This window comes from Pygocentrus nattereri, chromosome 11 (genome assembly GCF_015220715.1).
Source record: "Pygocentrus nattereri isolate fPygNat1 chromosome 11, fPygNat1.pri, whole genome shotgun sequence".
In the NCBI taxonomy this organism is placed as follows: domain Eukaryota; kingdom Metazoa; phylum Chordata; class Actinopteri; order Characiformes; family Serrasalmidae; genus Pygocentrus; species Pygocentrus nattereri.
The window spans coordinates 43,513,670-43,537,517 of NC_051221.1; the positions used below are offsets into that span (position 1 = coordinate 43,513,670).

Here is a 23,848-nt window from a genome sequence, read left to right on the forward strand (position 1 = left end):
CTACTTCAGCATTTTGACAGAAACGTCGTTCTGTGAGTCATTCCTGGTTCCTCCATTGTTAACACTGTCTGTTGTAGAGAGGGAGGAATAATGAAGTGTTCAGTTCAGCTGACCATCATGCAGTTAGGGATGGGCGAAGAGGAATGTTTTAAAAACGGGGTTATTGGATGGGAAGTTAAGTCTCCGTTCACATCCCTATGGCTATCAAGCAAAGTTCAGTAGAAAGAAAATTTTGTGGAAGAGGTCCTATCAACTCCTGGGTAAGTGTGCTGCTCATCATTCAAATCCTTTTACTGCAGAGCCTTTTTAACTAGTGTAACAAATCAAGGCTTTTCACTGGGAGAACTTCCGATGATGCTGCTGATCAGCTGGGTTGAATTAGTCATGCTTTAAGCTCATCATTAAAACGCTTTGGCAGCTGATTATGATGTTAGCCTTCAGCTGGTCTACAGCAAGATGAGAGCTCATTTCTTTTTTAGCTTGTATACTTGCCTGTTCAGTTAAATGCCCAGAAAACACTGAATGTTTGGAGAAAGTGCACCGGTAGCCTTTGATTGTCTCAAACTGTAGTTCATAAGTTCTGCATATGCTTCTGTAATTGTGCTAATGATGGAATGAGACGCTCAAAAGCATCTTAGCGATCAGATCATCAGCTCGTAGATGGGTGTTTCAGTGTCATACCTGTTTTACCATCTAACATTAGTCATCTTTGTTCTAATATGCTTTTGCTATTTTCTTGCACAATGGGCTTCATTACTAGCTGATAAGCGGGAGCTGTGAAACATAGATTGTGGCAATATGTCAAAAATACATTGTGATACTTCAAGAAATTTTCAGGGAACATTTATTTTTTCAGACATCTAAACAGAAAAAAGAACCAGCAGTGCTATATTTTAAAAACGCTGCCCAAAATTGCACAGAAGGGATACAATGATCTTTGTTCAGTATCTGTACTAAATCTAGTACAATGGGACTAATTTTGCTCTTTGTATAATGAAACTTGCAGCTGGACAGTGCTCTGTGAGTACTGACAATTTGCATATGTTCAGAAAAGCATATTATGACAATTTATTACAATAAAAATATATATTGTTGTGTAGCCCTAGTGATACATTCATCTACAATATGTGGATGTGCAGGAGAGGCAATGAAAGTACTGAATTAGTGTTCTGAGTCTGCATTCACTGACCACTCCAGGAGTAGGAATACAAATCTAGAATTAAGTTTTTGTTATGATGACCATCATAAATACAGGAGGGATCTGTTCTGATGATCAGTGAATAGCACCCTGGTCTAAGAAGAACTTCTGACTCTCTGTTCCTTTTATAGACTGATTTATAGGCTGGTTTGACCTTCATACTGCTATCTGTGCAGACCATGAAGAGGTTTTCCTATGCAGCATGCAGGGGAACAGCTCTGATGACCATAATGATATTAGTCTCTGTGAACGAGGGCAGAAGTATACCAGACCCTTACCAGAGAGAGCTGATGCTACAGGAGGAGGCATCCCAGCAGGTAGGGGGTAGAGTGGAGCTCAGCGCAGCAGAGCAGCGACTGGATTCCTTCTTGCGGAAGCTGAAAGAGCAGGAGATGGTGGCTTCACCGTTTCCTCCTGCTATGCACTTCTTCAGAGCAAAGCCCCACATTCAAAAGAGCCCTGTGTTTAAAGTGCTGCAGAAAATGCCTAAAGGTAACAAAGCAAGCTGATGCTTTAAACCAGCGCCTCCTAGCCCTGGGCGTGGAGCAGCCGCTGCCCTGCACGTGGTGTTTTTCTTGGTCTAACACACCTGATGCAACCAATTCATTAAAATTCCCTTCTTGAATTCAAATTTAAATTTCCTTTACCACAGCGGTTCATATTTTGGTAAGTCTTTGGTTCAAAATGGTTCCTTTTTTGTAAATTGTACATATTTTATGAAAAATGAAATGTCTCCCAATCTCAATTTGATCATTTGTTATGCAGCGACAAAAATAGGCCAATATCAAATCAAATCGCCATCAGCATTTTAATCTCCACCTTACACACACACACACACACACACACACACCCCTATATTATGCAAATGCCTGTATGCATTTTGGACCAAAGTTTTGGAATAAAAATGTCCAATAAGAAAATGGCTCTTATTTTACCAAAATTTGAGTCCTATTAGAGATTTGAAACTTATTGGTTATTAAGCATTATATATATATATATATATATATATATAGGTTGGATAGGCTGTAACGCAAAGTGGCCAATTTCCTTACTGTACTTTTTGAAACTTTGTGTGTAAATGGATTAAAGGGTGTTTTAGAGTAGAGAAAACTAAATGTGCAGGACAGAGTTACTTCAGGAGTAGGACTGAGAACCAAGTGCTGCTCTTACCAAGGTTTTTCCTTACCACGTTCTGAGGAACTGCTGCTCTACACGTGATCTTTTCCTTTAGGCTTCATTCAGTTTTATAGAGCAGCAGTGTTCAGTTCTGCTCTGGGAAGAACCGAGTTTAGCACAGTTTAGTGCTTTCCATTCCAGGTTGTGTAGCATTGAATCAGGTGTGTTTGAGCAGGGAACTCACAAAGATTTCTGGACACTGGCAGGTCCGAGACTGGAATTGAAAGCCTGTTCCAATACTGTTTTAACAAGCCTTCGTTGGCTTCAATGCCATCTAAGCGGCTGTTCCCTTACTGTACTAGCACAAGATTATCAGTGAGAGGTTGAGTGACATCACTGAGTTAGGCAGCAGAACTTGCCAGGAAATCTTTGTAACTTGTGCATTTTCCTCTTCAGCCCTGAAAAATGGTAGAAAAATGCTTTTAAAAAAATGGTCGGTAGTTAATAAAGTATTAAACAGTGGATTTACTCTGAGTGAAGAGTTCTCAAGGATCCCCACTCAAGCCACATTCCACTGAATTCCTCATATATTCATGGAATTGGAACTGAACAAATTAGAGGACTGGTTGGGGGTTCCTGAGGATTCCTTAATAGGTCTGCACTTCATGATCTGCCATGCAGTCTGACTGTTCTATCCATTTAAGGGGCGGTTCTACACGTGCACAGCTCTGCTCTGGCGAGCGTGGATTGGCTTGTGATGAATGTAACATACAGGCCTCATTGCTACATCTGCTTCACATGGTCGGGGTCAGTGAAGTTCTTGTTTTCTACCCAGCGACCCTTCCCGCAGTGGGGCTGCTCTTCTTGGAGCCTCCTGGAGCAGCTCAGGGCTACCATCAGTGATATCCCAGCTTTTGACAAGAGGTGGTGCATTTCAGCCCATCACATTATTACTATTATTATTATCATTCAAGAAAAGAAATAGCTACACCCTTACATATTTAGAAATATTATATATGCTTTTATATATATATATATATATATATATATATATATTAAGGCGTTAAGTTTCAGGAGTGCAAGTACTGATGTAGTAAGTACTGGGCACTACTCTAACTGTTCTTTTTGTTTACATTGTAAGAAGTGTAGTCAATGTTGTTGTGTTCACTAAGAAATATAACATGAAGCTGAGCCAGAATTCACAAAACCTCTAAAAGCAGGACTGCTGATTTAGGAACAAATTCCTCTGGTTTACTTTGACTTTACTCACTGGAACAGGTCCTTGATCTGAACAGAGCAGCACTCCTAATCTGAGACGCTTTGTGAAAATGGGCCCTGATCTTAGATCAGTCATCTTTTTCAAAGATATTACATAAAATGTACAGCTGATCTAGAACCAGACTACGCCCCTGCTAAGGTCATCATAAAACAGTTGTACATCACTGTTTCTAGTCTGCAGTAGTTTAATACCCGTCTAGATTTAAACTAATACCACATATGTTTCATTTATGTGGACGATTACATAAAACAGGAATATATATTTTGTTGTGAAGGACGTTCACTGTACAGCACCCAAACCACTTGAAAAAAGTCAGACAAACCTATTCTTTCATTTTCAGTTTGATGCGGAACCTCACGCTGTGGACTGAAGACCCAGATGTGGCGTATCCTAACCAGGACACAGTGTGGGAGCGCTTTGAGCAGACATTCATTGCAATCTCAGGGCTGATCTCCTATGCACCTGTTTTTAAGGATTACCTGTACCAAGGCCTTCAGCAACTTTATGATGACAACATCTTGTACCTGGAGCTGAGGGCTGGCCTGTCCATGGTTGGTGACTGTTCATATTTATTTCACTCTTAAAGGTGTCAAAAAGGGTTCCTTCGAAGAGATCCCATAGAAAAACCACTTTTGGTTTCAGTGGATGTTCTTCTTTTAAAGGAAAAATGTTGTAAATGAGTAATAAGAACATTTATAAAGATTAAAGAATCTCCATATAATATAGATGTTTTAACCTCATTTACCCCATTTACCCCAGACCATTTAAAGGTATTTCATAGAATCAAAAGCTTGTAGTTGTTTGCACAGATATATATAACTTCTAGGTGTGCTGCTTCCTTTGACATACACTATTAAATTCACCTGCTGGACTGAATCACATGTATTAGAATAAGTAAACAATAAGCTCTGAATGTGGCACTTCAGAAGTGGAACTGCCCATATCCATTTAAGAGTTATCTTAAATTCTTATCTCAAAATTAAATGGGCCATAAATAATTCGTTTCAGAGTATGACAGGCATTGGACATTTCCCATGACACTGACAATTAATAAAAAGCAGAAAATGCAACTAACCTAGAAGACTGAATTTTGGAGGACTGAAAAAATTTGAAAAAAATCCTGCAGATTTCTCTGAAAAACTGAAAGCTTCTGAAAAGAATGGAAGCTGTAATAAATGTAATCAGTGGACACACGAAATGCAGGGAAATTTGATATTATATTTTTTGTTGGTTGAAACTTCTGCATTTTCCTGATACTGAACAATGAATGAAACCGTTGTTTTGACTTGAAATGAAATTGAAGGGTGGTCTCTAACTTTTGCACAGCGCTGTTCATGCTCACCTTCTTGAACCTATTAAAATTCATGATTTTCTGTATCAGACATACATGCTTGATGGCAGGGTCCGTGACAGAGAATGGTCCCTCCAAACATACAAGAACATAACTGAACAGTTCAGGTTGGAGCATCCAGACTTTATCGGGATTCGGATCATTGTAACAGTCCATAGGTAAGGCTGAATTAAAGTTAACTTTAGCGTGTGTCTTCCAAAAAAATATAAAAGGTTTATAGAAACTTGGCCAACTTTCCTGTTTCCACGTCTTTTCTGTTTCTATGTACAGAGAGCTCAGTTTGTCTCAGGTGAAACAAACTATCAGTGATACCATAGAGCTGCAAAAACGGTATCCAGAGATCATCGCTGGCTTCGATCTGGTAAGATTCTTTACTTTAATGCATTTCTTCATTAATTCAGAGATCTCTACACCAAACACGCCGGGTATTGAATATTTAAAACTGCGAAAGCTTATGTTCTCAGTGTGGAGTATGTTTTGCTGTAGGTAGGACGAGAGGATACTGGAAAATCCATCTGGTACTTCCGAGAGGCGCTCTCAGTCCCCACAGAAGTTAAAGCCAACCTTTCCTATTTTTTCCATGCAGGCGAGACTGGTGAGTCCCAAATGGTAGGATAATATGTGCAAATCAGAACAGAAAACTGTGATTTGTAAATGTGCCCTGACCTGTATGTAAGCAAAGGCAGTACAAAGGCGATATATTTAATGATTTATCTTTAACTTAATTGATTTTTGTAAATACGTATATGTTCATTTCAAAATTAATGGCTGCAACACATTCCAAAAACATTGGGACAGGGGCAGTTTCAGGCTAGCAACATTGTTAAATGTTCAGAAAACATTATATGTTCTAATTATATATATATATATATATATATATATATATATATATATATATATATATATATATATATATATATATATATATATATATAAAAAATAACTAGTGATTTTCTGGATGTGAGTGTGTTTGTTAAAAAGCAGCTCCTGGTTTGACCAATCAGTGCTCAGTAAATTGAGCTCATGATGTAATTGAGGATATTAACGAGTCTCTGTGGCAGCTGTGAAGGTGTCCAGGAAAAATATGGACCCGAGAAATTCTTGTTACCTTTTATTGTTTTTCTGTTTGAATTATGAATGTGACTTTATTCTAATGTATATTGTGATAAACTCACTGCTGAGGGAAACTGGTTAAACATTCATTTAGACGCCTAAAACTTTCGCACAGTACTGTATATACATATATATATAAAGCATATAGTTTTGGAATTGGGTTGTACAAACATGTTCCCTAACAGTAAGTTGCATGCTGAATTGTGCAGCATGTTCTGGTATGAACTCTGTGTATGTGTGTGCAGACTTAGATGGCACGGATGTGGACAGGAATGTTCTGGATGCTCTGTTATTTAACACCACACGAATTGGGCATGGATTTGCCCTGGCACACCACCCCCTAGCAAAGGAGCTTTCCAGAAAGAGGGGAGTGCCACTAGAAGTGTGTCCTATATCCAACCAGGTACAGAGTTGCTTGCAGTTGAATGTTGACACTTGATCTTGACAGGGTTCCACTGACCTTACAGCATTTTGTAAGTGATAAAATAAAAATGTGTTGTGAATTTTGCTGCCAGTCGCTTATTTCTGTGACATTGACTGCAAGTGTCAGCGTTTTATGTAATGAGCTGTGCAAAAAAAATATTGCTTTTACATAAGTTTACTCTGCAAACTGTGTCCCAACTCTTTTGTTTGGCTTCACATTTGATTTTTTTCTTTCTCCAACAGCTTATCTACAACTGTTTACATTATTAAACAATCTGGTGAAACTAAAGTTAAGGAATATTAAGGTGAATTTACTTGATATTTAGTTAAATTAAAGTTAAAAGCAAGGTAAGCAACAATCTACAAATCTACAAAGTACATTACATTAGCACTGGACACCTGTACTGTACTGTGAGTTTAAGTGTTTTAACCACACCTCTTGCTAACAGATGTATAAAATGAAGCACATAGCCATGGAATCTCCACAGACAAACAGTGGCTGAAGAGCTCAGTAACATTAATTTAAACATAAATTTAGCACTATCATAGGATGCCACCTTTGCCAAGTCAGTGTGTGAAATTTCTGCCTTGCTAGATCTGCCCTGGTTAGCTGAAAGTGCTATTATTGTGAAATAGAAGCTTCTAGAAGCAACAACAGCTCAGCAATTAAGGTGAGGTGATGGCTTACTTAAATAAAACTAATAAAGCTGGCTGAAACTGAACACCTTTGGGGTGAACCGGAGCATTGATTTTGATCTCATCCAACACCAGTGTCTGACATCACAAATGCTCTTTTGACTGAACGGGCACAAATTTTTCCAGAGACATGCCTTCCCAGAAGCTGTTATATAAGTCACATTACACCTGATTTAAATGTAATTGTAATTAGTTGGGATTTATTTGGTCAAAATGTTTAGCTTTTAATATTTGTTCAAATTGCCATTAGTTGTCATTAAAAAAAATCCAATGAAAGTGTTTTTTTTTTTCATAAAATCTCTTAAATGAAAACCAGTATAGTGATGGGGATAGAGGATGTGATGGGGCCTTTTGTGTGCTTAGGTGCTGAAGCTGGTCTCAGACTTGCGGAATCACCCTGCTGCTGTTTTAATGTCAGAGGGGCATCCAATGGTAGTGAGCTCTGATGATCCAACGTTGTTTGGGACTACTGGACTCTCCTATGATTTCTATGAAGCCTTTGTTGGAATTGGAGGTCTGAGCGCTAATGTAGGCACACTTAAGGAGCTGGCACTGAATTCAATAAGGTGGGAGGAGTTTGTTTGTTTAATGAGATCTCTTTTTCATTTACAGTTCCAAGCTAACTTTTTTATTTTTGTTTAGGTACAGTTCCTTGTCAGCAGCAGTGAAGAACAAAGCCACAGCCATATGGAAGCAAAAGTGGGACAAATTCATACTGGAGAATTCATGACTGAATTTCAGCTGAAGCCTCTGTCTTTGATCACATGCTGTATTGTCCACCTCTGTCCACTGCAGTCCTGGATGTGCAATTGATAGTACCCATTTGGTCCAATAGCAATTTCAAGACACCGGCCTGTGTCTCTATTTTTTATAGCTTGCCCCTGGAAAAAGCAAAAAAATCCACTAATATTTAAAAAATTCTGCATAATTAAATAATTAAATGTAAACAGAGTCATTAAGAGTGGTTTAATGATAGAAAGCAGACTTTGCTTAAAAGTTATCAAATAAGTAATTAAATTCACATGATTTTCCATCCAAATGCTTTTGATCAACCAAGACATGATGTCCAAACTGTTTTGTAGAACTGGAGCTATGAAGCTAATGGTGGTCAGATATACAGGAAGGAAATACTTACCCAAACAATTTCCATAAATACATACGTGAAACCTCATTTAGGTCTTAAAGTTACACACATAAGTCATCGTGATGTAGATCACATTACACATACATTATGCAATAAACTATAAAAAAACATGAGGTACTTTCTAATCACCCTGGTGGACCGAGGACTGCAAAAGATATATAGACGTTTTAAGGGTAATTCTAAAAACAGGTTTAATGCTTATTTGCATTGATTTTGGCCTGTATTTGTGGAAACAGGGTGGTGAATTACAGCACCATTGCTGTAGCAGCTCCAGTTCTAAGCTAAAGAAGCAAAATTTGGAAACCAAACACGTCTTTGACTGATTGTCTACATTTTTGGTCAGTATAAAATCATGTCAGTTATTACTATTTCTTTAAAGCTACCTTACAGAAAGCCAGCCTGATGCCTGAGAAACTACTTTGTAGAGGTTTTGCACCACGGTTTGGGCCTAAAACATGTTTATACAGTGAGGAAAATAAGTATCTGAACACCCTGTGACTTTGCAAGTTCTCCCACTTAGAAATCATGGAGGGGTCTGAAGTTTTCTTAGGTGCATGTCCACTGTGAGAGACGGAAATCTAGAAATCACAATGTATGATTTTTTAATAATTTATTTGTGTGATACTGCTGCAAATAAGTATTTGAACACCTGTGAAAATCAATGTTAATATTTGGTACAGTAGCCTTTGTTTGCAATTACAGAGGTCAAACGTTTCCTGTAGTTTTTCACCAGGTTTGCACTGCAGCAGGGATTTTGGCCCATTCCTCCACACAGATCTTTTCCAGATCAGCCAGGTTTCTGGGTTGTCGCTGAGAAACACGAAGTTTGAGCTCCCTTCAAAGATTTTCTATAGGGTTTAGGTCTGGAGACTGGCTAGGCCACTCCAGAACCTTGATATGCTTCTTACGGAGCCACTCCTTGGTTATCCTGGCTGTGTGCTTTGGGTCATTGTCGGGTTGGAAGACCCAGCCAGGATACATGGCCCCGGTCATCCTCCCCTTAATACAGTGCAGTCGTCCTGTCCCATGTGCAGAAAAACACCCCCAAAGCATGATGCTTCCACCCCCATGCTTCACAGCAGGGATGGTGTTTTTGGGATGGTACTCATCATTCTTTGTCCTCCAAACACGGCGAGTGGAATTAAGACCAAAAAGTTCTATTTTGGTCTCATCTGACCACAGAACTTTCTCCCATGACTCCTCTGGATCATCCAAATGGTCATTTGCAAACATAAGACGGGCCTGGACGTGTGCTGATTTAAGCAGGGGAACCTTCCGTGCCATGCATGACTTGCATGGAGCCCCAATGTGTCTTTGGACAACTCTTTGGTCTTAGCCATGTTAGTAGTTGGAGTCTTACTGATTGTGTGGGGTGGACAGGTGTCTTTATGCAGCTAACGACCTCAAACAGGTGCTTCTAATTTAGAATAATAAGTGGAGCGGAGGTGGACTTTTTAGAGGCGGACTAACAGGGCCTCTTTGAGGGCCAGAATTTTTGCTGATTGACAGGTGTTCAAATACTTATTTGCAGCAGTAACACACAAATAAATTATTAAAAAATCATACATTGTGATTTCCGGATTTTTTTTTTTAGATTATGTCTCTCACAGTGGCCGTGCACCTAAGATGAAAACTTCAGACCCCTCCATGATTTCTAAGTGGGAGAACTTGCAAAGTCGCAGGGTGTTCAAATACTTATTTTCCTCACTGTAACTGCAATCATGGTGGAGAATTGGATGCAAGGTGTAAAGCAAAATAGCCACACAAAAAAAACAACTCCCTAAATGCACCATTTCACATCAAAACACTGATTGGTGGAAGCCCCTGTTAAGGTAGAGCTGATGAATCATAAGGCAGCCTTCTTCAAATGTGTGACTGTCACTGCAGATTTCATACCCAGGGTTTTTACTGGTATGGAGTCAGTGTTTGATCACCTGTTTGAAGTCCCAATACTTGTAGATTTGCTGCTTTGAGCATTTGTGTAGTACAGGTAGTCTCCCTGAACCAGGGTCAGTCAAACAGCGTCGTTCCTGAAAATTGCTCTGTCCAATAAAAATGTCTCCACGTCTTCTATAGCCACAGGCCTGTAAAGATTCAGAATGAAGAAGGGAAAATAGTGATGGACTAATCTGTTTCCTAAATATACTGGAGATGTACTGAATGAAGGATGTACAGGAAAGAGAGGAGCGCTGACCTGTGAAACCTGGTGATGACATACGTATAAGATGGGAGTGTTGCGTGAAAGGAGTCCTTGATCAACACATACATCTGTCTTCAGACTGTTGATCAACTGTGTTTGTGATTGAATGTGACAATAGAAAGTTTTTAATTTGTAATACCAAAACCACTACAGTCTAAATTGTTGCACATTTGGCTTTCTCTGTACATAACAGAGAAGCAGAGCTGTATTATTGACACCTTTATTAAAACACAACCTTTGCCAATTCAGTCACATTGTACTCACTGCCTCAGTTTAAAAATGTGAGCAAACTAAAGGGCCTACCTATCTAGAACATTTGTGAGAACGTAAGATTCATGTGATGCATGTAAGATTCATACACCATATATTGTGTCCACTTTAGGTGTGTAGGGTTGCCAGATTGTTCCTGTATTTTTCAAAACCCACCAACATGTAAAATGTATGTCAAAGATTTCCTCACTGATGGCGTGTAGGGAGAATATCAACTGCCTTGCTTAATAAGCTGGTAGGCACTTTAAAAACTTGCCAAACTGATGGCTAAACAGTCCAAATTTTGTCTACCTGCAAAAGCACTTTTTCCCCTGCCAAATCCAATCAAATTTTGCCTAATTTGATGGGAAAACACTGAAAGTAATGAGTTACATGTTACATGTGTCACTGTTATAATATTTTGGAATATTAGAAGTTTTTAAAGCAATATTGTGTGTAAAGTATTGTATCGGTCTACACTTAAGATTTCAATATCTGTATGGAAAAGAAAAAGTGCCATTGTGCCATCTCAACACAGATTGCTTTCCTTTTCAGTGGTTTTTGACCTGCTTATAGAGAGAACTCACCATGCCATAACCAAGCAGGTCATCCAGTGGATCTAGCCGTGGATAGACATTATCCAAATACCACTTAAAGGGCTTACACTGCAGCCTTTCCCTCAGTCTCTTTCTCTCAGACACATCTCCAATGTCTATGCCATGGTCCTGGAACAAGAGCAGTTTGTTCCTCAGTCACAAACACAAAGGCATCATTTAGGTTGTCTTTGATTAGAAAAGGTTATTTGCAAAGTGAGGATTAAAATATAAGCACAATACACACTGGTCACTGATGCCACTTCTATGGTGAATCAAACTATTCACAAATTCAAAAGCAAACTTCTGAATTCAGAACTTTGAGTGTGAATCTCTTGAGGAGGAGAGGACCATCGTTTATTGTTTATTCTTTCACTAGTGTGGAGACTACAGTACCATACCGTTGGTGGAAGGTTCCAGGCTGCGTTGACATTGATCTTGTATTCATCCAGCCAGACTTCTGCCACCCTGAGGGCATTCCTCTTCATTAACACATTAAGGTTCTGTGCATACGGTTTGTGTGCTCTCTCAATGTGTGCCACTTTAGAACATGGAATGATCTCAATACTACCTCCACACAGCCACACCTGCAGAAAATAAATCATAACACAGGAATGGTTATGGTTTCGGTGAGTACTTTAAAGACTAGTCTGAGTGTTTGGGGACTCGAAGAACTTACAAGAAGCAGCCAGAAATACTTTTTTTAACTGTTGTGTCGTGTACGTGCTTTTGCTACTCAGTGGTCTGGTACATCCACAGTTTTGTTTTTTTAATCAATACAGCTGAAACAGTTTATGTAAAAATACCAGATGTTTAAAATATCACAAGTGGCCAGTGTAGGGTTCTCCTTTAGCAGCTGTAGCCAGTCAGCAGCCTGTTCTATTATTCCCCACAAGTTCATCCCCACATCACATGTGTAATATACAACCCCAATTCCTATGAAGTTGGGACGTTGTGTAAAACATAAATAAAAACAGAATACGATTGGAACATTCCACAGGTGAACAGGTTAATTGGAAACAGGTGAGTGTCATGATTGGGTATAAAGGGAGCATCCCTGAAAGGCTCAGTCGTTCACAAGCGAGGATGGGGTGAGGTTCACCACTTAGCAAATAGTCCAACAGTTTAAGATCAACGTTTCTCAACGTGCAACTGCAGGAATTTAGGGATTTCATCATCTACAGTCCATAATATCATATATATATCATACATATCATATATATCAAAAGATTCAGAGAATCTGGAGAAATCTCTGCACGTAAGCGGCGAGGCAGAAAACCAGCACTGAATGCCGCGACCTTCGACCCCTCAGGCGTCACTGCATTAAAAACCCACATCATTCTGTAACGGATATTCCCACATGGGCTCAGGAACACTTCGGAAAACTACTGTCAGTGAACTCAGTTCGTCGCTCCATCTACAAGTGCAGGTTAAAACTCTGCCATGCAAAGCGAAGCCACATATCAACACCACCCAGAAACGCCGCCGGCTTCTCTGGGCCGAGCTCATCTGAGATGGACTGACGCAGAGTGGAAAAGTGTCCTGTGGTCTGACGCGTCCACATTTCACACTGTTTCTGGAAATCATGGACGTCGTGTCCTCCGGGCCAAAGAGGAAAAGGACTGTCTGGATTGTTTTCAGCGCAAAGTTCAAAAGCCAGCATCTCTGATGGTGTGGGGGGGTGTTAGTGCCCATGGCAGGGGTAACTTGCACATCTGTGAAGACCCCATTAATGCTGAAAGGTACATACAGGTTTTGGAGCAACATCTGCTGCCATCCAAGCAGCGTCTTTTTCAGGGACGTCCTGCTTATTTCAGCAAGACGATGCCGAGCCACATTCTGCACGTGTTACAACAGCGTGGCTTCGTAGTAAAAGAGTGCGGGTACTAGACTGGCCTGCCTGCAGTCCAGACCGTCTCCCTTTGAAAATGTGTGGTGCATTACAGTGGGAAACACGCCCCTGTCCCAACTTCTCTGGAACATGTTGCAGGCATCAAATTCAAAATGAGTGAATATTTGCAAAAAACAATAAAGTTTATCCGTTTGAACATTAAATATCTCGTCTTTGTAGTGTATTCAATTGAATGTAGGTTGAAAAGGATTTGCAAATCATCATATTCTGTTTTTATTTTTCACACAACGTCTCAACTTCACTGGAGTTGGCGTTGTAAATGTGCAGGGAGTGTACAATGTGAAGTCATTGAAAATGTGTAATTTTATTGGTTGCATATTTTATATGTTATACTACAACAGTGGTCAACTGTCCTCCTTGACCTAATCCTGCCTGCAGCTTCAGTTCCATGCCAAATCTAACACGCCTGTTCCAACAAATCAGGGATCTCTAGGTTCAAACTAAATCCTGCAGAAAGTTAGATACCTGCCATAGAACATTTACTGTTCTTCTTGATCACCTTTAAAGGGAAGCTCCTCATAATTAAAATTGTTAAGATGTAAAAGTCAGAGTGGTTTGAGGTGAAGTAGAAACAGAATTAGAATTGCTTGCAGCACAAGAACCAGACATAAGTTATTATGGTTACAAAGATGTTGCCTGATGCCTTTAATATTCCTTCATAGTTAGTAGTTTTGAGATAAGGTTTAGCCTAAAGGTGGCAGCTTAGTGTTGGAGCTCTAGGCAGTTAAAACTAGGGTTGTGGGCTCAATACCTGGGTCTGCTAAGTTATGAAGGGAAGAATTTTGTTGTTCTGTTCAAGTATAATGATAATTAAGATGCTTAAATAAATAAACTAATTCAGTATGGAGATATACATGCAGCATGTATAAACCTTAGTTTTTCAGATGTATTATTATTTTGCCATTATCAGCATTACATGTAAAAGCTCAGACGACACTTGTAGTGTACTTGCCATAGTTCACTAGTCGTTTTGTATGGTTAATAAAACAAACTTTATGTTGTCCTTACAAAGCCGTTGTTGTGAATTTCCAAATGTTTTTAAGTGATTATATGTTATCCCAGGTGAATGCTAAGATGTTGCCAGGACATTGTAAACAAAATGGTTATATTAGCTTTTGTGCTAAACCGTTGAACCACTGAATTATGCAGAAATTTTGAAAGCAATTTATGCTACGCTAAGCCTGTTGTTGAGTAAATAATGGTAATAATACTTTGGTACTACTTAAATAAATGAATGTGATCAGCAGCTCACCCTGATGCCTAGCTCTACATTCTCTCCACCATATGTTTTCATTCCTCCATCAAGTGTTCCAATCTCTTCAAAGAAAAGGCGATCTACCACAAAAATACCCATCACAGAAGGACTCCTGGTGGACGGAATGGACAGAGATAGTATACATATTTCGTTTTGCAACAGTTTTTTTACAACAGAATTTAAGTTTTTTTTGGTTTGGTTTACCAAAGGGCATCATGCTGTTACTAAAATGTGCAGTGACATTTACAATTACAAGTGGTAGTGTAATAACTCCATAAGTTGATCAATGTTTTCCTACCAGGTTATTAATGTTTTTAAATGGTTCTCTGTGCAGTCTTACAACTTGTAGCTAAATATGGCACAATGCTGCTTTTTTCCAGTACTTGTTCTGCTCCAATATTTCTTTCTTTAAAAACTAAAGTGTTTTAATTGAAACAGAGAAATAACAGCTGTAAGGCTATTTCAGGCTAGAATCTTTCTGTTCTCCTTCTGATATCATTTCAATGCCATACCTTTTCATAAATATATACCTTTGGCATAGAACTGTGTTCTTAGTGTATTGTGGAGGAGAAGCATCAGACAAAAGCATCGAATGCAGGGATAAACAAAGACACTCACTTGGCAGGTAACGATTGGTCATTGCGATCATACCATTCCTGATTGAAGAAATCATACTGACACCACAAAGCCCAGTCAAAACCATGAGCTGCAGCTTGGTATGGAGTCACTTCCATGTTGTAGAAATTCACCACATCAAAGACTGGGCTCAGCACCAGCCTGCGGTCAGCTTGGATACGAGCAAGTAGAGGCTCAGCCCTTAAATGAGCATAAGGTAAGTGCATGTTAGAGCTATTCTTGTGCCATTATACTGTAGATATGGGGTGCTCAATTACAGATAACATTAATGGTTTCCAAACTGAGCTGACCTCTGGGCCTCCAGGACTGTAACTGAGCAGCCTGTCTGTAGATCATGAATTTTTCATTAGATCTTAACATACAGTATTATGCATGCTTGTCAGTGCTGACTCTTGGCTTACCACTGAACATAGACCTCAATATGGGCATCCAAGATAGCGACCACATCCCCTGTGGATGCCTTCCAACCAGAGAGGCGTGCTTGACTCAGGCCCATCCGCTCTTCATGCCTCACCTTCTTCACCAGACCTGGACGAGTCTTGTGGATGAAGTCAATGAAGGCATTCAGTTTTCCTTGTAAATCCTCTGTGAAGGCAGTACATTTAATATTGAAACCCCCCACACATCCTGATAAAGCTGATTTACTACATGTACAGAACATGTTCTGTGTTTAACATTAGGTAAATATTAGTTAACTAATATGAAACAAAAACATAGGTTTTGTAGTTATGAGACTAAAGTATGGGCCCACATATGAACCCTGGTTTTAGAGGTTAAATGTTTTAAGGTTAAATGGTCTGTTAATGACTAAAATTAAAGGGTGGAGGACCACACCTACAGCTCCTCCTCCTTCCTATAAATTTTTATTTCTAAAATCTATTTTTTTCTGTTTCCTGTGACAAAGCCAGTGAGGAGAAACACGTTTTCAGACACTTTTGTTTTTGTTATTAAATATACTTCCAGTGTATATACCCACTTCAGATTTACACACATAATGTCTGTGCTTGCAAATATGAACAAAAAAGTATGTATTCATTACCATAAACAAATATATATTTAAAAAGAATCTGATAGGGGAATATACTTTGCTGCAAAGCTGTTGTTGGCAACTGCACACAACACGTCACTACTCGCAGCATTCTGGGTCAATATTGGCCAATAGCTTTTGAAAAACTGTTTTCAGTTTCCTAGTCCTACCACGATCTCTCTGATGGACTGGCACTTTCAAAATCCCTCATGCACATCACAAAGAATCCCCATATCATGATGCTCCCACCTCCATGCTTCACTGTGGGTGTTCTTGGAATCGTACGCACAACCCTTCTTTCTCCAAACACGACAAGCTAAAGTACAGCTAAATCGTTTTGTCTGACCAGAATACATTGTATTGTATGTGTTGCAGGTATCAATTTCAGAATGGGCAAATATTTATGGAGAAACAATTAAGCTGTTAACATGAAATATCTGGTCTTTGTACGGTTTTCATGTAAATATAGAATAAAGTGGATTTTCTGATCACTGCGTTCTGTTTTTATTTGCATTTCACACACTGTTCCAACTTTTTAGAATTGGGTTCGTATCATTCATCTGACAGTGAATATATGGACTGGAAGTACATTAATAACTAAATCAGAAGTGTCGGGACACTTGTTCCTTCCCACTGAATGTATTTACTGGGTTATGGGTTTATCTAAAGATTATGGAAATCAGTTAGACATGCAGTCTAAAACAACTATGTCTGAAATGGAGTACAGACATACCGTTGGTGCTTCGGTCATCCACTAAAATGATCTCCTTGAGCAAATGAGAAGGAGTTCTGTTGATAATGCTGCAAATGGCTCTTTTAATCACAGACAGAGCCTCATCCACATATATCAAAATGACACTGATGGTTGGGAGGTCTGAAGGATACTCCTTGGTTAAACACCTAAAGCATGAAAATGAAGTTGTTTTTGCATGCATAATTGTAGATGCCAAACAATGTTAGACTACTCAAAACAAGGGCATCTTTATGCCTATGAAAACACAAGTTATTTGTTGACGTTGAGTAGTTAGTAGGATGGAGTCATAGCTACAGCAAGATTAGAGCTTTGTGCTCAACTTGATAAAAACGCACAGACTAGGGCTGACCTGTGGTCTCGTGTCTCAGGTAGTTCTCTTTCTAGGGGGATCTTATCACTGAGAAAGACGTTATAACCATATCTCTGGAAAAGCTCTTCTGCTTCTCGCTGCTCCTCTTCAGACAGGTCGGGATGCCAATTCTTAAATAGATTAGAGTTTGGGAACAAGTTCTTAGTTGCCCTCCTGTCCCTTTTCAGTGTTGGACTTTGCATAACTGCATGTGCATCCCTCTGGTCAATGTGGGAAGACTGAACTGAGAAAGTAGTGTAAAAGATCAACGGTAAGTAGCTGAAGCAGTTATGCAGTCTATACATCATAAACCTCTTGCTCCTGGTGAAAATGAACAATGATCATGAAATCAACTGGACAGCTTAACACTATCTGCCTCTTCAAAATGATTTGTAGACCTACAGTGGAGGAAAATTAATCTTAAACAGATGAAGAACTTTTACTTATGAAGGTAGAGATGTAGCTCACAATATACACTGCTCAAAAAAATAAAGGGAAAACTCAAATAACACATCCTAGATCTGAAGGAATGAAATATTCTCATTGAATACTTTGTTTTGTACAAAGTTGAATGTGCTGACAACAAAATCACAAAAATCATCAATGGAAATCAAACTTATTAACCAGTGGAGGCCTGGATTTGGAGTCACACACACAATTAAAGTGGAAAAACACACGACAGGCTGATCCAACTTTGATGTGATGTCCTTAAAACAAGTCAAAGTGAGGCTCGGTGTTGTGTGTGGCCTCCACGAGCCTGTATGACCTCCCTACAACGCCTGGGCAGCTCCTGATGAGGTGGCAGATGGTCTCCTGAGGGATCTCCTCCCAGACCTGGACTAAAGCATCCGCCAACTCCTGAACAGTCTGTGGTGCAACGTGGCGTTGGTGGATGGAGCGAGACATGATGTCCCAGATGTGCTCAATCGGATTCAGGTCTGGGGAACAGGCGGGCCAGTCCATAGCTTCAACGCCTTCATCTTGCAGGAACTGCTGACACACTCCAGCCACATGAGGTCTAGCACTGTCCTGCATTAGGAGGAACCCAGGGCCAACCGCACCAGCATATGGTCTCACAAGGGGTCTGAGGATCTCATCTCGGTACCTAATGGCAGTCAGGCTACCTCTGGCGAGGACATGGAGGGCTGTGCGGCCCTCCAAAGAAATGCCCCCCCACACCATTACTGACCCACTGCCAAACCGGTCATGCTGAAGGATGTTGCAGGCAGCAGATCGCTCTCCACGGCGTCTGCAGACTGTCACGTCTGTCACATGTGCTCAGTGTGAACCTGCTTTCATCTGTGAAGATCACAGGGCGCCAGTGGCCAATTTGCCAATCCTGGTGTTCCATCTGTGGACATCGGGCCCTCATACCATCCTCATGGAGTCGGTTTCTAACCGTTTGTGCAGCCACATGCACATTTGTGGCCTGCTGGAGGTCATTCTGCAGGGCTCTGGCAGTGCTCCTCCTGTTCCTCCTTGCACAAAGGTGGAGGTAGCTGTCCTGCTGCTGGGTTGTTGTCCTCCTACGGCCTCCTCCATGTCTCCTGGTGTACTGGCCTGTCTCCTGGTAGCGCCTCCACCCTCTGGACACTACGCTGACAGACACAGCAAACCTTCTTGCCACAGCTCGCATTGATGTGCCATCCTGTATGAGCTGCACTACCTGAGCCACTTGTGTGGGTTGTAGAGTCCGTCTCCTGCTACCACGAGTGTGAAAGCACCACCAACATTCAAAAGTGACCAAAACATCAGCCAGAAAGCAGAAAGGTGCTGAGAAGTGGTCTGTGGTCTATATACACTCACCGGCCACTTTATTATTCTGTTCAGTTGCAGTTCCTATGGACTGCCCCGCTTGTTCCCCAGACCTGAATCTGATTGAGCACATCTGGGACATCATGTCTCGCTCCATCCACCAACGCCACATTGCACCACAGACTGTCCAGGAGTTGGTGGATGCTTTAGTCCAGGTCTGGGAGGAGATCCCTCAGGAGACCATCCGCCACCTCATCAGGAGCTGCCCAGGCATTGTAGGGAGGTCATACAGGCACGTGGAGGCCACACACAACACTGAGTTGTAAGGACATCACATCAAAGTTGGATCAGCCTGTCGTGTGTTTTTCCACTTTAATTGTGTGTGTGACTCCAAATCCAGGCCTCCACTGGTTAATAAGTTTGATTTTCATTGATGATTTTTGTGATTTTGTTGTCAGCACATTCAACTTTGTACAGAACAAAGTATTCAATGAGAATATTTCATTCATTCAGATCTAGGATGTGTTATTTGAGTTTTCCCTTTATTTTTTTGAGCAGTACATATATATCAACACAGTTCTTCAATTTTCATGCAAAAAGAACATTGAGATCCTGTCATCTAATCATTTGATCCCAAATAACTCTTTTGAGACAAGTCCATGATACACAGAGATTTCTCTGGATTGAATATTTTGATGATATTATGCACCACAGATGGTAAAATACCTAAAATCCTTGTAATTGCTCATTGAGAAACACTGGGCTTCATTCACCAATACGTTTTTTTCAATTTATTTCTAGAGAAAAAGTCTACATCAGATTCATAACGTGTTCTTCAACACCACTAGTCTTAAAGTGCAACTTTTTTGGAAAAATCCCAAATTACTCTTTTGGGTCAGATAAACCAAAATACTTTTCATCTGCCTTCAATTTTGAATGCTGAAGAGTGGAACACTAACAAGATCTTTAACTGTGATTTATGAAAGAGGGTGAATGAAATATTAGTCGTTCTCTCACCAATTGCCTGTATTTGAGTCTCTATTCCCTCCAGCCTGTGCAGGATGTCCTGTCTGAGGACAGAAAGCTCTTGCTGGGCTTGATAGAGATGTTCCTCATGGGTCCAGATCTGCTTCCTAACTAAGGCTACATACAGAAGCAAAACTGTAACAGTCAGGACCAAAGCTAGACCTCGCGTGCAGCCCAGCCTCATGACTTCTGCTGTATCTGTGTGTATGACAACCTGTGCATGAGGTGTGACTTTAGTAAACACCCTCCCCAAGTTCTCAGTTGTAAATGTTCTTTGTGTACTATTCACACAGCTACAGAACCTACCACTCCCCAAGGGCTCACGTGAAACCTAGGCTTGCTCTCCAGCTAGAATTCATGTTTGAGTTGGTCAGATTTAGTTACACACATGTAGGGTCAGTCCAAAATAAGAAATGATTTCATAAATAATAATAATAAGTGATAATAAATGATTATCATAAATAATTCGCCCCATATAGAAATTTTTAAACTGTATGTGGCTATATCCTTCCCTGTCTTTTCTAAGCTACTGAGTGCTGCTGTTCATGAGACATCATCTTCTAGGATACATGCACAGGATGAGATAAATGCATAGACATGTTTACTTTCTGATTTAAGAGATTTTCCTTGGTATCTGTTCTTTTTGTATAAACAAGAAAATGGCTTTTTCTACGACACTTTTAAAAAGCTGCAAAGTTTCCATACAATCAGCATGCATTAATAGATGTATTAATAAATATGAACAAAAATAAATGACTTCTGATAAGTTTTGTCCCAGGTGTCTGTAATTAAATACAGGAGAGCACCGTAGAGCAGTAGAATGGAACTGAAAGACCAGGACACTGTATCCTGCCACACCTGTGTGCTTTGGTTGAAATTAATGTATCATACTTCTCAGTGTTTAAGTACACAGCTAATACTAAGTAATCAAAGAAGAGGGATGACTTCAAAGCAACTGCGACATTACTACAGCAACATATACAATAAAATACTTCTACTCTCCATCCTGTTTACATTATTTACATCTTTTGTGTAGCATGCTGTGGAAAACAGACAGAAACATTTGAAGTGTCATATCTGAACCAGCACCAGCTTTTCATTTCACTCATAAAAAAACTTCCTTTAGAGAAACATCAACTTTGAAGACATTCACTTCTCTTTTGCATAAATATCAAGATATTTACAGTACAAACAAAATTCAGCGTCGAATGTTATAAATGTCAGTTTGTTTCACATCTAATCATATCAATGTCAAAACCTTTAGCACATTCATAATAACATTAGCCAGAGAATTATCACCACAAGACAATCCTGTGCTTCCTGTTTAGGAGGCACACTACTGGGGGTATTCAGGGTTTGCTTAAAGGGAAGAATCTTCAAGAGTATTTTTGAGTGTTAACCTGTTCAACTGCACATTACCTGTAGACAGCAATGTCCATCCTGAATTTCTTGAGTAGTATTACTCTTACTTGTTTTAAAGCACTTTTAATGTACACATGGTGTATCACACGCACACTGTATGTTCAAAAGTATCCAGACGCCTCTTCTAGTCTGTAAATTCATCCACTTTAAAGTGCCCTCATTACATATACAGGTTTAGATACAGAAAACTTGTAATTAGTGTAATACTGATTTGCTGAAATTAGGTTATGCTCAAGGGCTAGTCATTAGACCTGTGTGTGTTTATGGGTCCAGGGTCAATCACTGTTACTACATGGCAGTTAGTCACAAATAACAGGACATGCTGTGCCCAAAATGTAATTAACTGTACAGAAAGAACAGCACATATCATCTTGGATGACTTTCCACTTGTCTACTTCACGCACTTGGAAGGTGAAAGGGGGACTTCAAGGTAAGTGGACAGAGGCTCTCAGTGAACATAAGACAGGCTTAAAAAAGTGTCAGGCCAGCCGGCTAGTGATGGGCAGCTGGTTATTCTGGAACTCAGCAGCAAACAGTAGCAATCCGTTTTCCGTATTTTGGGAGCAGACAGAGAGAGACAGAGAGAGCAATGCTGTCCTGGCTTTCTCATTAAGTTCATTTTCCTGTTATTTTACCTGTTGTTTTATTTTAAACATTTTTATTTTTTAAACAATTTTTTGATTATCATCAGTTTTTCTTCAAAATCTGACAAAAAAATTCAAATAAACCTGACAAAGTGAACCCATATATTAGAATATCATCCCCCACGACTCTTGACAGAAAGGTTGAACATTAGCTATATTTTACATTAACATAGATGTGGTTATGGACATTTCAGAACATTTTTATTTTATTGCCAATGACAGCTTTCTTCTTTTCTTGGACCTTTATAAGCAGTTTGACACAGTGAAGAACTTGAGTTGCCTACAAAATGTTGACTTTTTCTGTGAGGCAACTAAAACTTTATATGTTAATCAAAATGTTAATTCTGGATATGATTCTTATTAATCAGTGAATATATGCCTAAGGCCAATTACTTATTTACCAGCAATTTTTAGTTCATTTTTAATTTTCTGTTCCTTGTAAAGAATTCACTACGGTATTCCATTATAATTCTTCCTGAATTTCCAGGCGCAGGTAAAACAGAGAGAAGTGTTTATTATAAAAGGGGCTAGGCACGGAAGTCAAGGGCTAGGCTAGGGCTTGGTCCAAAACGGGACAGCAAGATCAAATACCGGCAGGAGAAATCAAACAATACAAGGGCGACCCGAAAAGCAAAAGAAGAGACAGAAAACAGGTCAAACTCAAAGCAGCACAACAGAACTGGAAGGCTTAGTAGGCCCATGCAGACACAGTGATTAGCCCTATACTAGGAGACTGACTGAGCTCCAGAAAGGCGGTTCATGGGACGCAGCTGTCCACAATCAGAACTCTGGCGCTCTGGAGCGGAGATGATTGGTGGAGCAGTGTGGTGTGATTGTCACGTGGTCCTCAAGGGATCATGGGAGTTGGAATAAGATAAGATAAAATAATTTTCTTTTTCAATCTGGTGTTGTATCAGTATGGAAACAGAACAGTAGCAAAATTCTAATTAAAATGTAATATGTAAAATGGCAATGTATTTCAATGTTTACATTTAGATTTACCACTTTATGTTGGGATCAAAATGTAAACGCTAATTCAATACAATACTATACATAAATTTATTTAAATTAAAATGTATTTACAGAACTGCATGGATACACTTAATATGATTATGAAACAATATTTAAACAATTAAAATGCAGATAACCTGATATGCGTTGGCACTCTCTAATAAGGCTTTTGAAACTGCATTATCAAAGACAGTCCCAGTGAGAAAGCTATCAAAGTTCAAATGTAAAAAGGGAAAGAATTGCTCTTCTATTTGCAATTACATATAATAATGGAGAATAGGGAGAGGACTGCCTCACAGATTCCAGCTGCCATAAAGGGGCATCTGTTACAAAGTTAGCACCAGCCTGCTCCTCTTCTTAGCTGGATTGCTCTATTAACACTACGTGGTCCCTGAGGTTTTTAGATCAGTTGTTTTTGGCTGTTCCATGGTCTCGGCTGAGGTTCAAAGGCGACTGGGTTTTTGAAGCACCAAGGCTATGAAAGTCTACTACTGGCCCTCTGTCTCCAAAAAACATTTTTATTTTTGTTTGTTAACTTTTTGAGTTTTTGAATGTTTGTAGCTGTTTGTGTATGTGTTGTTTTTGTGTAGTTATTTTTCATTGCTTTGTTGTGAATTTTATAAGCTTTCGGCAACATCTACACAGCAACTGAAGGCTCCCTCCTGGACTTCACAGGGCCATTAAACAGCCACTAA

At 39.7% G+C, this 23,848-nt stretch overlaps 2 protein-coding genes across 2 annotated transcripts; one reads left to right on the top strand and one right to left on the bottom strand.

Annotated features, from left to right (window-relative positions):
• The first annotated feature begins 21 nt into the window (after positions 1 to 21).
• ada2b (adenosine deaminase 2b) lies at positions 22 to 7,959 on the top strand. Its single transcript, XM_017723007.2, has 10 exons — positions 22 to 260; positions 1,375 to 1,690; positions 3,019 to 3,238; positions 3,934 to 4,144; positions 4,975 to 5,102; positions 5,215 to 5,305; positions 5,431 to 5,539; positions 6,303 to 6,460; positions 7,540 to 7,742; positions 7,819 to 7,959. The coding sequence occupies exons 1-10, from the start codon at positions 198 to 200 to the stop codon at positions 7,904 to 7,906; spliced, it is 1,587 nt and encodes a 528-aa protein (XP_017578496.1). The 5' UTR covers positions 22 to 197; the 3' UTR covers positions 7,907 to 7,959.
• Positions 7,880 to 23,744, bottom strand: LOC108442798 (probable polypeptide N-acetylgalactosaminyltransferase 8). Its single transcript, XM_037542589.1, has 11 exons — positions 20,068 to 23,744; positions 17,296 to 17,539; positions 16,926 to 17,092; positions 15,567 to 15,750; positions 15,148 to 15,345; positions 14,527 to 14,641; positions 11,764 to 11,949; positions 11,357 to 11,494; positions 10,515 to 10,610; positions 10,255 to 10,404; positions 7,880 to 8,057 (listed from the first exon to the last, which is right to left on the bottom strand). The coding sequence occupies exons 1-11, from the start codon at positions 20,258 to 20,260 to the stop codon at positions 7,914 to 7,916; spliced, it is 1,815 nt and encodes a 604-aa protein (XP_037398486.1). The 5' UTR covers positions 20,261 to 23,744; the 3' UTR covers positions 7,880 to 7,913.
• Positions 23,745 to 23,848: the final 104 nt, after the last annotated feature.

Bases quoted from the DNA above. Each gene is read 5' to 3' on its own strand.
- ada2b (XM_017723007.2), top strand. From the start codon at position 198: ATGGCTATCAAGCAAAGTTCAGTAGAAAGAAAATTTTGTGGAAGAGGT. The intron at 5,306-5,430 runs GTAAGATTCTTT...GTTTTGCTGTAG, and splicing joins TCATCGCTGGCTTCGATCTG to GTAGGACGAGAGGATACTGG. The intron at 6,461-7,539 runs GTACAGAGTTGC...TTGTGTGCTTAG, and splicing joins TGTGTCCTATATCCAACCAG to GTGCTGAAGCTGGTCTCAGA.
- LOC108442798 (XM_037542589.1), bottom strand. From the start codon at position 20,260: ATGAGGCTGGGCTGCACGCGAGGTCTAGCTTTGGTCCTGACTGTTACA. The intron at 10,611-11,356 runs GTGAGTTCTCTC...TCACAAACACAG, and splicing joins ACCTGCTTGGTTATGGCATG to TTGATCAACAGTCTGAAGAC. The intron at 8,058-10,254 runs GTGATCAAACAC...TGCTTTTTCCAG, and splicing joins AGTATTGGGACTTCAAACAG to GGGCAAGCTATAAAAAATAG.